Source organism: Chiloscyllium plagiosum, chromosome 4 (assembly GCF_004010195.1).
Source record: "Chiloscyllium plagiosum isolate BGI_BamShark_2017 chromosome 4, ASM401019v2, whole genome shotgun sequence".
NCBI lineage: Eukaryota > Metazoa > Chordata > Chondrichthyes > Orectolobiformes > Hemiscylliidae > Chiloscyllium > Chiloscyllium plagiosum.
In genome coordinates, this window is record NC_057713.1 from 79,671,437 (window position 1) to 79,688,597 (window position 17,161).

Below are 17,161 nucleotides of genomic sequence, written 5' to 3' on the forward strand. Positions count from 1 at the left end.
CAGAGGGTACAGCCTCAGAGTGAAGGAATGACCCTTTAGAAAATGAAGAATTTCTTCAGCTAAAGGGTGGTGAATGTTTAGAACTCCTTTTCACAGAGACTATGGCAGCCAAGTCAATAAATGTATTTAATGCAGAAGTAGATAGATTTTTGATTAGTAAGGGGATCAAAGGCTACAAGAAAAGATAGGAGAATGGGGTTGAGATACATATCAACCATGATCAAACGGCAGAGCAGCTTCAATATGCTGAATGCCCTAATTCGACACATATCTTGTGGTCTAATAGGTATATACTAGGGAAGGCAGTAGTTGGCAGCAAGAAAAGAAATATCTTTCATTATCAGTCTTGCATGCGAAGGAATATTTAGCATCCTGGGCAACAACCAGTGCGCGTGATGCTGTTATTGATGATCAGTATTGCATGTGTCTGTCATAAGTAGTGTCATTTTCTGGCTATGTCATTAATTGATTTTTACTGAAGGGTCTTTGCTCTTTAGATGATACTTCTCACCTAGAATACTGTTTCTAGTGATTCATTAAGAATGACCAAATTATCACAGTTGGATTAGAATTTGACTGTTGCATATAGACTTGAAGATGATTCAATTGATGTCTTGATTATTTAAAGTTGATTATGTTAATCGGACTCTTCTTTGTCATTGATATTAAAATCATCCATTCATGCATCTCTGCCACAATGTCACTTCATCTGTTTCGAGCTAAACCTTCCTGCTATAAAGCTTACCATATGTCTTGTTCCATCATCTCTTATATTTTCTCTAATGCACTCTGAGCTCATGACACCCATCTCCTGCTTACTTACTTCCTTACTATTTGCATTGATAATCCAACTTCCCTCATGTCTCATATGCAATATAGTACTGCAAATGTTTTCCTCTCCTCAATTATTGTTTCCCTCCATTTCAAAGCAGCTATTGTTGTCCTGAAATAAACCTACCGTTGAATCCTGGTACTTTTCAAACTGTCGACCCACCTCAACTTTTTCTCCATGTTATCACCTTCCACATTCAAGACCACGTTTCAATTTCATACGCCCCTAAAACCTATTAAACCAAGCTTATAAGAAGGTATACCCACTGTCCCTACCCCTCCCAAAAATATATTCTCTTGACTCATTGTCCCTTTTTGGCTAATTACATTTCTATGAATCATCATCTTAATCCAGTGCCCAATATAAGAGTAAGTTATTATTGTCTTATGCTTTTGATTGTGGTTACTTTAATTAGTTCTCACAAGGTAACAATAGACGAAATGGAAAAGATTTGTGCAATTATGTTCTAATTTGGTTAGTTTTGTCTTTTGCAGTGTTTTATTGTATTTGTTTGTTTGACCACCTGTAGTGTTATACTGCTATTTTGGTTTTAGCTCCTGAAGAATGTAATGTAATATTGAAGTATTTTTCATATCTGATGAACATTTGTTTAAAATATAATTCTGTTGCGTTCACAGTATGCTGTTAGGCTCTTCCAAGTTTTTCAATTGATTCATCAACTTTACTGTATTCATTAATCTGTTTTGTTCAAAGAACAATTTAAATTCTTTTCATTGAAAACCAGGCTGTTGTTAGCATTTGTTTCAGTTTGTAATGTTAGTGATGTATAAATCTTTATTCACTCATCTTTGCTTCATTACTCTCAGTAGATTATTCTCATAAATCGTCCAAATATTTAATCAAGGTAGCTTCCAATTTTAATTTGAATCAGAAAATTGATCTCAGATCATTTTATCTCTCTTTGGACAAATCGGAAGAGGAATGCAATTTCCTCAAATGTTTTTGCAGTTGCAAGAACTCCAAAGCAATTAGTTGGTAAGTAGGGGATTTCCAATGTGATTGGTGAAATAAATCTACATATTAGCACTTGTCATGAATTGGACCTGGTGGTATAGTTCCTTTGCAAGAACTTCACTTTTCAAATTTATGGTTAAAGGTCACACAACACCAGGTTATAGTCCAATAGAATTGTAGCTACCTGATAAGGCGCAGCACTCCGAAAGCTAGTACTTCCAAATTAGCCTGTTAAGACTATAAACTAGTGTGTGATTTTTAACTTTGTCCACCCCAGAATTTATGCAAGAGGAAAGAGTCCTTCCTCGAGTGGATTAGGGCTATTCTCAGCATAACATTTGGATAACTTTTATTTACTATGGGCATCACCAAAGTTTACATGAACTGACAGAAGTAGATGCAGAGAAATCTCCTGATCCCCACTCAACCCCCCACCCCCCAGTGCATGTATCAAACCAAAAAAAGTTAGGAATTTATATTAATATATTCTACACAATAAAGAATGCTTCAATAAAAAAATGATAGCTTTGTTTTTTTTCCCACAGTGTTTTAAAAAAATAAATTAAGTGGCTCTCTATAGCAGCCTTGGTTTTGATTTATGATGTAATAAAGTTCAAGTAACTGTAAGACTTACATAATTTGAAAGTATACATTGAGTATACTTGAATATATGAAAACAAAATATTTTGCAATATTGAAATAGAACAAAGTTGGAAAATTATTAATAATTTTGTTATCTCTCCTTTTATTAGCTGGCCTCATTGACAGCTGTATCGAGCAGATAAAGCATACCTATGTACAATTCAACCTTGATTCACTGAGACCTGGAAAAGTGATCCAAAGGAAAAAGGTGAGCGTGGAGGTTAGATTAGCAGCAGTCAAATCAATCTATGCATTATTGTTCAAGAAATTGGTTAATGAACATGTACTACAGTAAAAACACTATGGTGTTGTACTTAACCTTTAAAATAAAATAATTTAACTGATTATGTTGTTAACATATTGATGGTCTCTTGGCAGTCTTATTTTGGTTAAAATATTCACAGCTGATCTAGGTTAAAAGTGATTGATCCATAATATCGCTGAGGAGGCATTTTATTTGCTTGAATACTGAATATTAAAATTCCTTCAGTCTGGGTTTGTATTAATCTGCTTTTTATTGAAGTATGCATGTACCTTATACCACTTAGCCCCTGTGTACTAAAAGAAAATTCCTTTTCACTCAATCCCAGCATTCCGTCTCATTTTCTTTCTTGCTGCATGGACCTCCAAGGTCCGTGAATGGCACCAGCCTCCAGAACAAGACATCAATGCTGTAGTCGGTATGCCAAAACTGATCACCATGTGCGGAATCTTGGATCAGCTGTGCACGTGCCAAGCTAAGCCAAGCCATTCAACTTAGAGGGAATATTGCTTGAAACTATGGGCATTTTTTAAAGTGCACGCATAATTTTGATGTTTTTAAATTGAATTAAATGCATGCTTTGTTTATAAAATAGCAAATACTATATGTAATCTGCCACTTGATTTTTGTGTTTCGTCATCATTATTTTAAATGACTATTTATATGTGTTTCTGGCAACATAGGATGATAATCTTAGCAGAGAGCTGAAAATGGTGATGCAGTTGCTGAGGAATTGCTTATATCACAATGTTGAATGCAAAGTAAGGCTACTACCAAAATTAGATGATGTTCTGGACTGTTATTTGCATTATTGTTCAAATTACGAACTTCCTCTTTTGCACTCCACCTTTTCCTACAGGTTGCAGCATCCGATGCTCACCTTGGGAGTGCAATTTATCCACTTTGGCCCTGGTTTTTAATGGATGACATGTTGATGTTGGCCACTCTGAAACTGTTATGTGTCTACACGGCAAACCTACCAGCATGTGAGTATAGCTGAAGCACTGAGGAAAGCCTGAGGTTAAAGCAGAATAGAAACAGTAAAATACAAATAACATAGTTTCTAGTCAGTGTTTCTCACTTGATTTGTAAGCTAAATTAAGCCCTTCATCTCAAGCTAAACAATCTAAAATCAGTATAGATGAAAACGAACCTTCCAGCTTAGTGAGCAAACTCCCATCCATTGAACATTACTTTAACTGGACTGATTCACCAAATTGACAAAAGGCATTTTTTTACTTTTAACCACTGGATGCAATCAAGATACATCTTACAACTCCTCTGGCTGTGTACTACACTTGTATAGAAGTAGCCCACTTCGAGAAAAATAAGTTCCAAATTAATCTCCGCCTTCAATCAGGGTCATTTTTACCTGCTGCTCTAGGAAAATCTTTCACTGTCACTCATCCTAAATATTCCAGATAAAAACTGCGGACGTTGTAAATCAGAAATAAAACAGAAGTTGCTGGAAAGCTCAGCAGGTCTGGCATCATCTGTGAAGAGAAATCAGAGTTAATGTTTTGGGTCTGGTGATTCTTGCTCAGAACGTTTCTGAGGAAGGATCATTGGACCCAAAATATTTACTCTTATTTTTCTTAACAGATACTGCCAGGCCTTCTGAGGTTGCCAGCAACTTCTGTTTTTGTTACTAAATATTTCAGAACCTAGTTCCATCAACAACGCTCACCTCAGCAAATGTGTGAAATAGTATGTCATATTTCCATTACATACTACATGTTCCTTAAATCTTCAAAGGTCCCATCTGTTCTGCCCTCTTTTTTTGGAACAGAAATCAGCTGTAAGAAAGCATCCTACTTGTTGTTAACGCATTCTTTATCAACTCCAGAAATTTGTTTTGTTACCCTCACACTTTGCATGTGAGCTCTCTCACTCTCACTCTCTCTCTCTCTCTCTCTCTCTCTCTCTCTCACACACACACACACACACACACACACACACACACACTCTCACACACTCTCACACACACACACACATACATGCTTTTTGTCTCTCTAGCATGCATTTTCTTTTTCTCTCTCTCTCTCTGGGCGCTTTCTCTGGTGTGCTTGTTGTCTTTCTCTGCATGGCATTCTTGCTTGCGCTCTGTTTCGTCTAGTCTCTATCTGTCCAAATCACAGCCGTCCATTTTTCTGTATCAAAAAAGTGGAGCATGTCATTTGATTTTCAATATGTTCTGGTTTGGGTTTGTGTCTCCATGACAATCAGTTCACATAGGCCTGTTGCCAGGCAGAAGTTTGGCATAAGCACCTTATCTGAGTCACCATCCAGAAAATTCTTTATCACGCAAAATTAAGTGTTTTTAAAACATAAGTTTTAAAACATAAGAACCAGGATTTTTGATATTAAGCAAAACTGATTTCATTGAAATTGCTTTCTTCTGGATCAGAAGACCTGCATGTGAATCTAAATTGCTGTGTGAATTTATAAAGCTAGACTGTTATGAGAACTTTATTTTCTAATTGGGAACAGATAGAAAGAAGTTTGCCCAGTTGAATTCTATGGCTGATGAGGTCTGTACTTAACGTAGTAATCAAATAAATTACATTTCAGACATTGGAAGCATTTAATTAAATGGTACAAAAGTGATGCATATCGAGACAAAGTAATATTGTAGGCAGCTAATCCAAATTCTGAATAAAATACAAAATAAACCCAACTCTATAAATCTTTTTTCAGAACAAGTGGCTTCCAAGGTATTTCAACTCCAATAATTTCTGAATGGTTTCATGTTTGAAAATTTGCTTTTTGTTAAAAGTCTCTCTTGTAAAGATAAAATTACATGAATATGCAATACCTTAAAGAGAGGACTAGTGTGCATTTCATTGTCATGTAATTGGCCCATTGTGATGTGCTTCAAAGACTGAAGAAGTGACACCAGGTTTCCAAGACATTGGAAATGTATTTAACCTATATAGTTATAGCAAGGTACTCTTCTCTTTATTATTCCTGAGGCCCAGACACTGCTCTGTTCATTGAAAATAAAATACTGCAATTCTGGAAATCTGAAACACACTGAGAATGTTGGAGATGCTCAGGATGCCTGGCAGCATCAGTGGTCGGAGAAACGGAGTTAATGTTTCGAGTCCATTATGCTGCCTTCTTCAGAAGAGTCCTATGAATTTGAAACATTAATTCTGTTTCTCTCTCAACAGATGCTGCCAGTCATACTGTGCAACTCCAGCATTCTCTGTGTTTGCTCTGATAGTTGCATTCATTTAATTCCTATTAATAAGTTCACTCTAATCATTGTTATTGTGCTTTGAACTCATTATTTTATTTCAGTTAATACTAGACAATAGATGATATATTAAAAGTTCTGTATTTGCTCAGAAAAAAAAATTATTTTGTCCAGCACTGACATACATACATAGTTTAAAAAAAACTTGAGTTTTGCTTGGTCAGTTTGTGGGATAATGTTGAAGGCCTTAACTTCCAACACCACATGATATGATTCAGCCATGCTCAATAGCTACACCATGCATTTCAGTCTGTTAAAACATTGCAAAAGAAATTGTTGAGGTATAAATATGCTCTTGAAATATGGGTTGTTTAGACACATCTGCAAAGATGAAAATGAGTAAAATAGAATAATAATACGATCAAAATAATCTAAAAGTTTACAGCAGACTCAAACTATTAGAAGCATACTTTCTGAATATATACCAAATATATATGGTTGTGACCTCTGCAGAAACTATTCAAATAATTAAAACTCTATGCCTGGCCTAGTTTGTATAATTGTTGCATTCACAAACATCTTGGATTTTTATTTACTCGATTAAAAGCATTTGTGATAAATGTATATCGTATATCATTCCAATGTATAGAAATTTGGTTTTTACAATAGAGGCCAGTGGGTTTTGGTTACACCTATGAATGTTTGCTTTTAAAGTTTAGAAAATGATTTGGATCTACATACTTATTCCTAGAAGCATGTTATTCAGTCAACAATGTAGGCAGGGCCACGTGATGATAATGGATGAAGTGTTTAGGCTACTGAGTTTATGTTAGAAAATTTTAAATTCAGAACACAACCTTCAAAATTTCATTTTGGGGGAACCAGTCACCCTGGCAGAGGAGTTTATGTATGTGGAGTATCCAGGTTGAGAGAGTGTATAGAGTTTCACATGCTCTTTGAACCGCAAAGAGGTGTAGGCCTGCAGACTTGGAAAGCTATTCTAAAACTGTCTCAGTGTTCCAAGGAAAAGAACTGGGAAAGCCAGTTCAGTGAGAAATATAAGAAATATAGGAGTGATAGTTTGCTGGGACTGAGTACCTGTGAAAATATATCGTTGGGAAACAGATGGAAATTGTTTATTTCTACAACTTTATTTTTTTATTAGTGTAACAAACTTGCATTCTTTTGTGAAACAAAACTTGCAGCCTCGTATGTGTGTGTGTGTCAAGTGAATTACTCTAGTAACCAACTGCAAAAATTAAGCGTGTTATCTGTCAGCTACTTTCATTCTGAGATCTGATTTGCTCAATATTACCATCAGCTGGGATCATAACAATATGTAAATGCAAGTTGCTATTGTAATTGCTTTGAAGTCTAGCTAAACATTTGATTTCGTGTTCAAGGTAATTCTTCTGTGGATACTTTATAGGTACTTTTCACCTAATCATAAATGATGGGGAGGTTTTAGTCATTAGGAAGTAAGTATTGTTGCAGAATTCCCAGTTTCTGATCTGCTTTTGTAGCCATTGTACTTATACAGTTGGTCCAGCATAGCCAGAATATTTGTGATAGCAATACTATTAAATATCAAGGAGAGAGTGTTTCTTTCTTGTTTGAGATGGCTATGATGAGGCACTTGTGTAGCACATCTGTTACTTGTCACTTATCAGCCCAAGCATAAATATTGTTGAGGTATTGTTGCAGGTATCCATAAATTTGTTTAGTATGTAAGGAGCCTTGAATAGCACTGAACACTGTTCAATTGTCAGTGAACATTCCCATTTCTGACTTTATGAAAAGATGGTCATTGATGGAGCAGCTGAAGACAATTGACCTTTGGAAACTATCCAGGGGAACACTTCCCAAGATGTCCTGGAACTGAGATGATCAGTCTCCAGAATGATCACTGTCTTTGTGCCAGGTTTGACTCCCCTGATTTCAGTTGAGTTCAATTTTGCTAGAAATTTTCGATGCATACTGAAACATTGATATTAAGGTCAGTTACACTCACCTTCCCTTGAAAGTTTGTTTCCTTAGTTCATGTTTGAACTAAGGCTTTAATGTGGTCAGGAACTGGGTAGCCCCATCAGGATCCAAAATGAGTATCAGTGAGCAGATTATTGCTGTGTAAGTACTACTTGATAACATTGTCGATTACTCCTTCCGCTTTGATGATCAGGAGTGGATTGAGAGGATGGTAATTAGTCAGATTCAGTTTATTCAGCTTTTTGTGGATATGATGTAACAGGGCAGTTTTCAATATTGTAGGGTAGATGTCAGTGTTGTAGCTATTCTGGAACAGCTTAGCTGAAGACACGACTGCTTCTGAAACACCAGTCAGAAGTTTTCAGACAATTCAAAATTTGTACCTGAGATTTTTCCCCGTATGCCTTGTTCAAAATGTTTACATATCATATTTTGGAAGTGGGATGTCGTTTGCAGAAACTTAGTTACATTCGGGTATAAATTTGATTTAGCAAGTGGTGCAAAACAAATAATTTGTTTCCAGTGTGCTTTTTCACATTCTGTGTCTGAGTTTTGATTTATTTCATGATTGCAGTAACAATTCTGTGTAATTGTTGTGCGGTTTTAAATATGAATAGTGTGGTATTTTATTGTTGGCTTTAGACCACACAGGTCTATACCTTTTAAGACAATGGCATTAAATTACAGCATGTGATTTTCTGATATAAAGGTACCCACCTCATCTTAAGCCACTAACTCTACAATGGAATCAACATAATCAGTCAGTTATGTGTATGTAATGTAAAGTAAAACTAGTAAGCATAGAATCCAAACAAGTTTGTATTATCGTAATCTTGAAAATAATGAATGATGTAAGTCAACTTCAAGATGTCTGTCACATTGAGAATCAGACGCTTTTGTGGTATATGTTATGTGGACCAACATATAGTAAAGCACAAACTGCATCTATGTTCAGTTGGAAAGTCCAGATTGGAAGATTGAACATGGCATTATTCATTAGTTTCCAAGAATTGCAAGAACCCTCAACTGGAATTTGATATCCAGCATGATATAGCTTGCACCAAAATAAAAGGTGTGCCACATGCTTAAGCTGTATGTGTTATAATAAATTGCCAGCAAACTGATATTTAACAAGGTTAAATGCCCTTTTACGCTTAGCCAATGCTCCTGAAGATATTCAATTTGTGTGGGATAATTCCATGTTTCAAACCTTTGTTTATTCCTACATGGTGATATTTTTGTCTGCTTAGCATTTAAAGAGTTATTTTATTGGATTAATTTTAGTTTGTTGTGCAGTTATTGTTGCTGTTGCTTTTTAAAATCAAAATTGTCCAAAAAAGAATAATACCAGAAATGTGCAGTATACTTATTTAATTTTGTTCCAAATATGCCGTATTCATGAATGCTGTAGCTTGAATTGAAGTCTTGCTGTTTTTCCAAATTGGTGTCTTTCAGCATGTGTTTCCCTGTGCTGTGGAAGTGGAACACCACTTGTTTCCCATTCTTCTCAAAGGGGAATGGCAGGTAACTCCCTAGTTCATATGATCATGAAGCTAGTCTTGCAGAAGACATGGGACAACAGCGCAATTCAACAAATGGCATTTGCTGTCCTTTCCAACTTGGCCGTTTCCCATGAGTGTAAAGGCGTGATGCAAAAGGTTAGTAACACTAGTGAATAAAGTTGTTGGTAAAACTTAGCAGTTCCTTCTGCGTCTTAAAATGTTGGCATTTTTTTTAAAGTATTTATATGTTGCGCAATGATCTTGTAATTCGATAGAGGTTTATAAAATCATGACGGGCATGGATAGGGTGAATAGCCAAGGTCTTTTCCCCAGGACGGGAGAATCCAAAATTAGCGGGCATAGATTTAAGGCGAGAGGGGAACATTTAAAAGGACTTAAGGGGCAAAGTTTTCACACAGAGGGTGGTGTATGGATGGAATGAACTGCCAGAGGAAGTGGTGGAAGCTGGTATAATTTGAACATTTAAATGTCATCTGATGGGTATATAAATAGGAAGGGTTTAGAGGGATGTGGGCCAAATGCTGGCAAATGGGACTGGATTATTTTAGGATTTCTGATCAGTGTGGACAAGATGGATTGAAAGGTCTCTGACTATATACAGTTCTATGACTTTATAATTGCTATGTTGTATATGAAAAAAACCAGACAACAATACCAGATAAAATTGAGGAATATGGAATGAGTTCTTGTGGAGGTGGAAATGGGAATTTTCAAATTACTAAAAGAGGATATGAAGAAAAGCAAATGATATAAAGTATAAGATAGTATAAATATAGTAAAATAGAAATGCAAGGCCTTCATAATTATTTCATGTATAAAAATGAAGACAAAAGTACTACTCTGATTCTTAGAAGCAACTTAATTGCGGATCATGAATGTGCAGAGAGGTATCAATTTTTATGAAGATTGGTGGGCATGAGCATGTGAGGAAGCACAAACATTGTAAAGATTTTGGAAAACAATTAGTTCTGAAAATGTTCTGCAAAACTTTAGTTGAAGAACCTGATGGCATGTATTCAAGGTTTTCAAAGAGAAGCCCTGGCCGGATATGATTTGAAATGACAGGTGTTCAAAAAAGGGCAAAAACATTCAGTCTGTTCCATCTAAATGCCTGCCTTATTCTGAGTTTAAAAACGATTGACAGATTTGGAGTGATTTTCAAGTAGCAAAGAATGCTGGTCTCCATGTTTCATATAGAGCTCCTTTCTGACTGAACCAGAGCGCATATCAGCTGAGCTTTTGTACCCTTTAGAGTGAATTGGCTATCTGTTAGGGGAGTGGAACTAATCATTCAGATAAACATTTCTCTTAATTTGGTAAGGAATTAAAAACTGCAGAGCATCAAATAATTTTATTTTGATGCACATTGAATTGCAGGTTTTCTGCTCACATAAGAACATAAGAAATAAGATAAGGAGTCAGTCATCTGGCCCCTCCAGCCTGCTTTATTATTCAACAAGATCATGGCTAATCTTTTTGTGGACTCAGCTCCACTTACCCACCCAGTCCCCATTACCCTTAATACCTTTACTGTTCAAAAATCTATCTGTCTTTGCCTTAAAAACATTCAATGAGATAGCCTCAACTGTGTCACTGGGTAGGGAGTTCCACAGATTCACAACCCTTTGGGCGAAGAAGCTCCACTTCACCTCAATCCTAAATCTGCTCCCTCTTACTTTTTGGCTAATCCCCCTAGTTCTAGTTTTACCTCCTGCTTTGATCTTATCTATTCCCTATAAAATTCTCTCACTGTAAAATAGCAGTAAATAAATCTAAAAATCTGTGTGATCAAGATTGCGATTCAGACTTTGGATTGCAACTTTGTCACTTAGTAGGCGCGTCTGTGAAAGCAACCTCCCATAGTCTACTGGACAGGTAACATTGGATTTTGAAATCAATGGTTCTTTGCTTTGCAAGTCAGTGCTGGACTTCAGTTCATTTCATGATTCTGATCTTTACTGTAGAGCAATTTCTTGCAAAACTTCCTTGCCCTACCATTACCAAAGACAGCAGGAAAACCACTAAGCACTCGTGCTATGCTTTGGCTGAAACTGTTGCTGAATATATCTTTTGAAGATGAAGGACAACAGATTATCCTGAAGATGAATGGTAGTCTGGAGCTGTTGACAGCAATGTCCCAGCACAAGCACAAGAACAACCAGACTACTGCCTTGCTTGTGCTTCATAATATTTGCTTCAATCCTGCCAACAAGCCAAAGGTTCTAGCTAATGGTAAGTAACTTTACAATGTTACTAGTTTGTGAATCATGGATGAAAAATAAATTGTTTTCAAATCGTTAAAAATCAATTTACTGCCTTTGGTTTCATCTTGATTTCTGAGGGTTTCATCTAACTATGTAGTTATATAGTTCTAAGAAAGTCTGGCACAGTTTGGGCTGTGCTTTTCAGTATAATGAAAGAAAGTGTTGGTTTCTCTTTGCTCTGTGCAGAACTGCAAATGACTACTAATGTGCAAGCTTTCTATAACAAATGGAGAACAAAACTCTGACTTAAGCTTATTTATATTTGCCAGATTTGTAGCTGCTATGTTTCAAAACCAAGGCAAGCCATCTGCAAAGCTCCAATTAAACTAAACTCAAGCTGAAGGAGCAACATTTCATTGTTCACTTCAACATATCTTTGCCTTATAAGTTCATAAGATATAGGAGGTGGCACGGTGGCTCAGTGTTTAGCACTGCTACCTCACAGTGCCAGGGACCTGGGTTTGATTCCAGCCTCTGGCAACTGTCTGTGTGGAGTTGGCACATTCTCCCCGTGACTGCGTGAGTCTGCTCCGGGTGCTCTGGTTTCCTCCCACAATCCAAAGATGTGCAGGTCAGGTGAATTGGCTATGCTAAATTGCCCATAGTGTTAGGTGCATTAGTCAGGGTAAATATAGGGTAGGGGAATGAGTCTGGGTGGGTTCCTCTTCGGAGGGTCGATGTGGAATTGTTGGGCCAAATGGCCTGTTTCCATACTGTTGGGGATCTAATCTAATCAAACTGAAGGAGCAGAATTAGGCCGTTCGCCCCATCGAGTCTGCGCTGCTATTTGATTATGGCCTTGTGGACTTAACACCGAGTTCAACAATTTATGTTATAATCTCTGTCCTCATTGTGGTTTGTATTTCCCTGTTTGTTTGTTTTTTCTCTTCCATTTCCCTCCAATTTCCCTCACTTTGCTACAGAATAGTATCCTGCCATTCACATGTTTTTCTTTATTGTCACATTACTGTGTCCTTGCACCATCAAACTTTTGATCATTTATATTCCCCTGCTTCCCACCTTATTGCAAACCTTCCCTTTTTGTTCTCTGATTCCTTTTATTCCTGCTCAAAACATTTGATATTTGACTCTCTCTGGCCCGAGGTGCTGCCTCATTTGTTGAGTATCTCCAGCATTTTTGATTTCATTGATTCAGTGAGACTGTGGAAAGTTAGATGAGAAAGTCCAAATTGGGAATCTATTAGAGTTTGAGGTAGTAATTATCCGTTGAAACTGTTGTAAATGTTTTGATCATGAACAAAAGTTTTGTTTTAAAAAAAGGTGTAGTTGCACTCAAACCATTACGAAGAATTGAATAAATTTGTGAAGGAAGGATATTTGAAGCATTATGGTAAGAAATAGGTTATTAGAACTAGAGAGCTAGAACAGAAACAACAGACTATCTTTTATGCAATGTAATTCGTTTAATTTTCCTGTTTTGGTCTTTTGAATAAATGTTCAAGAATGGTATTCTTTAACGTCACAGTGTGGGAAGTACCTTCATCATTGAACCCATTATAAACAAGAGCTGTATTTATAGCCACAGATGTACAGCATGAAAACAGACCCTTTGGTCCAACCCGTCCATGCTGACCAGCTATCCCAACCCAATCTAGTCCCACCTGCCAGCACCCAACCCATATACCTCCAAATCCTTCCTATTCATATGCCCATCCAAATGCCTTTTAAATGTTGCAGTTGTACCAGCCTCCACCACTTCCTCTGGCAGCTCATTCCGTAGACATACCACCCTCTGCATGAAAAGTTGCCCCTAAGGTCCCTTCCCCATCCCAGGGAAAAAACCTTGCCTATTTATCCTATTTATGCCCCTCAAGATTTTATAAACCTCTATAAGATCACCCCTCAGCCTCCAACGCTCCAAAAAAAACAGCCCCAGCCTGTTCAGTCACTCCCTATATTTTGAATCCTCCAACCCTGGCAACATCCTTGTAAATCTTTTCTGAACCTTTTCAAATTTCACAATATATTTCCGATAGGAAGGAGACCAGAATTGCATATAATATTCCAACAGTGGCCTAACCAATGTTGTTGCCATCTGTAATTACCTTTGAAAAAGTAGTGGCAAGCCATCTTCTTAAACTGCTGCATGATGTAGATGCTACCACAATACTGTTTGGAAGGAAGTACCATGAATTCGAGCCAGTGTTAGTGGAGGAACCGTGATATAGTTCCAGTTCTGAATGATTTGTGACTTGGAGGGAAGCTTGCTTGTGATTGAGTTTCCATACATCCCTGTTACCTTTGCCTTTCTAAGTGCTGAAGGTTATAATTCTGGGAGTTGCAGTCTAAGGAGACTTGGCCAATTGCTGTAGTGTATCCTGTAGATGGCAAAAACTGTCATGATATTGCATTGACAGTAGAGTTAAATGGTGCCTATCAAGTGGTTTGCTTTCTCCTGGAAAATGTTGAATCATGTAAACTATAGAGTGTTCCATCAGACTCCTACCTTGTATCTTGTACGTGGTAGAAAGGCTTTCGGACAAGAGGTGAGCGCGTTATTGATGAGTAAGTGTCATAAGTTAGCCCAGGTGTGTTCTTATGCACTGCTCATTAAACGAAAGATCACTGGTTTGATGCTAATAGTAGAGTGAGCAATGTGCTGGGCTATGAGATTACAGAATGTGCTTTGTCACATTCAGGGTTAATAACTGTTTATGAATATCTAGAGTGCATCAGCAGTGATGTCAGATGATGTCACATCACATGAGCTGGGGCCTGAGGAGCCCAGTTGAACAATACTTATGTCAATATTTTAAAATGTTCATCAATTTGCACTGGTATGATATCTAGTTCTCATCTATAAGAACATACAGAACCTAGTTTTGATGTTTATACATTGCTGTGGCATGTTGTGTCATAGAATCATAGAATCCCTACAGTGTGGAAGCAGACCATTTGGCCTACTGAGTCCAACTGATCCTCTGAGGAGCATCCCACCCATAGCCACCCTCTACCATATCCCTGTAACCCTGCACATTCCTGGACACTATGGCCAATTTAGCATGACCAGTCCCTGTAATTTGCACACTGATGTATTCAGTTTTGATAACTGCTGGATCAGCTCTGAACTGGGTGAAACTGTCACACAACTGAGGGCGTCATTGTATGGAATGAGTGAATGGATACACAACAGATGTGTATGAAATGATGTTCAATGTATTCTTGTTTTTTTCTCTTTTGTCCCCAGATAAAACCATGTCAGTACTTGCTGCATGTCTAGAAAGTGAAAATCATACAGTTCAGGCCATAGGTGCCTCAGCACTTTGGGCTTTACTTCATAACTACCAAAAGGTGAGCGTGTTATCGAATTCTCAGCATTGTGATAAAATTTATACCTAAATTACTAGCAAATTGAATTTATCTCCTGACTCTTGTAACAGTTTTTAAGTCATTGACACAGTCAGTTGTGCTATATTGCATATTTCTTCAAAGCATATTTCCTAAAACATGAATCACATGGGAATGTAACAGTTGCATTATATCAGAACAGACTATATTCAATTATTTAATTTTTTTTCTCAAAACATTAATACCGAGCAAACAGATGTATCACAAAAAATATTAAATTTGAACAACAGTTTATTTTACATAGCCCAGGAATGAGCGATTGGGGAGATTAATTGATGAATAAATAACAACGATACTTACACTGGCATAATTATTTCTCGATGACATGTTTTCATATATATGAGTATTGCAAGCTGGCAACCTCAATGGATATTATGACATTCATGTATACCTTACAGACTGGATAACTGAATAATAGGCATCAAGTGTAAATTTTTATATCAGCTGTGCTGAAATCTGCACTCTTGTGTTGCAAAGCTTTGTTTACTTGTCATCATCGCATTTTATCTGAGAATTCTGAGACCTTTCTCATTGAAACGTGCCTTTTTAAGAAGAATGGAAGATCTAAGTAACATTGAGCAACGTAATAAACTGAGACACCAAGTTGGTGCATCTCACAAATAGAGGATTTGAATAACTGGCACATCTCACCGTGCTGATTTCTTTGTAAGAAACACACAAAATAACTTTTCCCTTACTTAAAGTAAATGTGCAGTGTGGTGAATTATCTTGTCTGTGTCCTTATCTGTTAATGTTAATGGGGTTTTTTTAATGTAGTAAATGGTTTTTGTTTTATCTTGTCAATGTATTTGAAATAAAATTGTACCTTTGTTAAAACTAATGATGAGAAAAATTTTAAGATCAATTAGTTAGAGTCCTCAAGTTGTAAAGCTGTGCTATACAGAAACACACCTTTCTGTCCATCTCATCTGTGTCGACCAGATATCTTAAATTAATCTAGTCCCATTTGCCAGCATTTGGCCCATATCTGTTTAAACCCTTCCTATTCATATACCCATCCAGATGCCTCTTAAATATTGTAATTGTGCCAACCCCCACTACTTCCCCTGGCAGCTCATTCCATATATGCTCCTCCCTCTGCATGAAAAGCTGTCTTTAGAAACTCAGAATTTTATAAAAACGGAAGAGATTTCTGCATTACATTTGATTTTACTTAATATCTTTTAATAAACCTTCCTCTCTCATCTTAAGCCTATGCCCTCTAGTTTTGGACTCCGCTACCTTGGGGGACAGACCTCGACAATTCACTCTATCTATTTTCCCTCGTGATTTTATAAACTTCCTTAAGGTTACTCCTCAGCCTCCGCTCCAGGGAAAGTAGCCCCAGCCAATTCAGTGCCTCCCTGTAGCTCAAACATTCCAACCCTGTCAACATCCTTGTAAACCTTGTCTGAACCCTTTCAAGTTTCACAACATCCTTCCTATACCACGGGGAACAGAACTGTATGCAGTATTCCAAAAGTGGCCTATCCAATATCCTGTGCAGACACAACATGACCTCCCAGTTTCCATGTTAAATGCACTGACCAATAAAGGCAAGCATATCAAATGCCCACTTTCACTATGTTCTCTACCTGCGACTCCACTTTCAAGGAACTATGAACCTGCACTCCAAGGTCTCTTTGTTCAGCACTTAGTATTAAGTGTCTAAATCCTGCCCTGATTTGCTTTTCCAAAATGCAGCACCTCACACTTATCTAAATTAAACTCCATCTGTCACTCCTCAGTCCACCACCCCATCTGATCAAGGTCCCATTATGCTCTGCACTAACCTCCTTGGCTGTCCATTACAGCACCAGTTTTTAATTTATGTAGTACAATCATCCTAATTCTTATAGCACCTTGTCACACAGTACTTACTGGGTCCCATCTTCCTCATATTTTCATAAGGTAAGGCTTAGAAACTGCTGTTAGCCTTTCTTAGAGTGGGATGGAGGCCAAAGATGGGCCAGATTACAATGAGCAGTTGTTTTAGGAGAATATCGAGGGTAAATTAATGCTACAGTGAGAAAATGTTGAAGCAAAAAAGCAAAAGTATTAGACAATGGGAAAGAATAGAACAGATACCCATAGGAAAACAAAAGTTCT

General features: G+C 37.2%; 1 protein-coding gene across 3 annotated transcripts in view; it reads left to right on the forward strand.

Annotated features, from left to right (window-relative positions):
* The window catches only part of rttn (rotatin), a 172,360-nt gene that overhangs the window by 154,050 nt on the left and 1,149 nt on the right, over positions 1 to 17,161 (forward strand). For 2 of the 3 annotated variants that reach the window (XM_043688465.1, XM_043688466.1), the window contains exons 33-38: positions 2,560 to 2,657; positions 3,395 to 3,472; positions 3,571 to 3,697; positions 9,352 to 9,554; positions 11,384 to 11,651; positions 14,892 to 14,995. In XM_043688465.1, the coding sequence (XP_043544400.1) occupies positions 2,560 to 2,657; positions 3,395 to 3,472; positions 3,571 to 3,697; positions 9,352 to 9,554; positions 11,384 to 11,651; positions 14,892 to 14,995 (878 nt within the window). The other variant, XM_043688468.1, reaches the window with a different exon arrangement.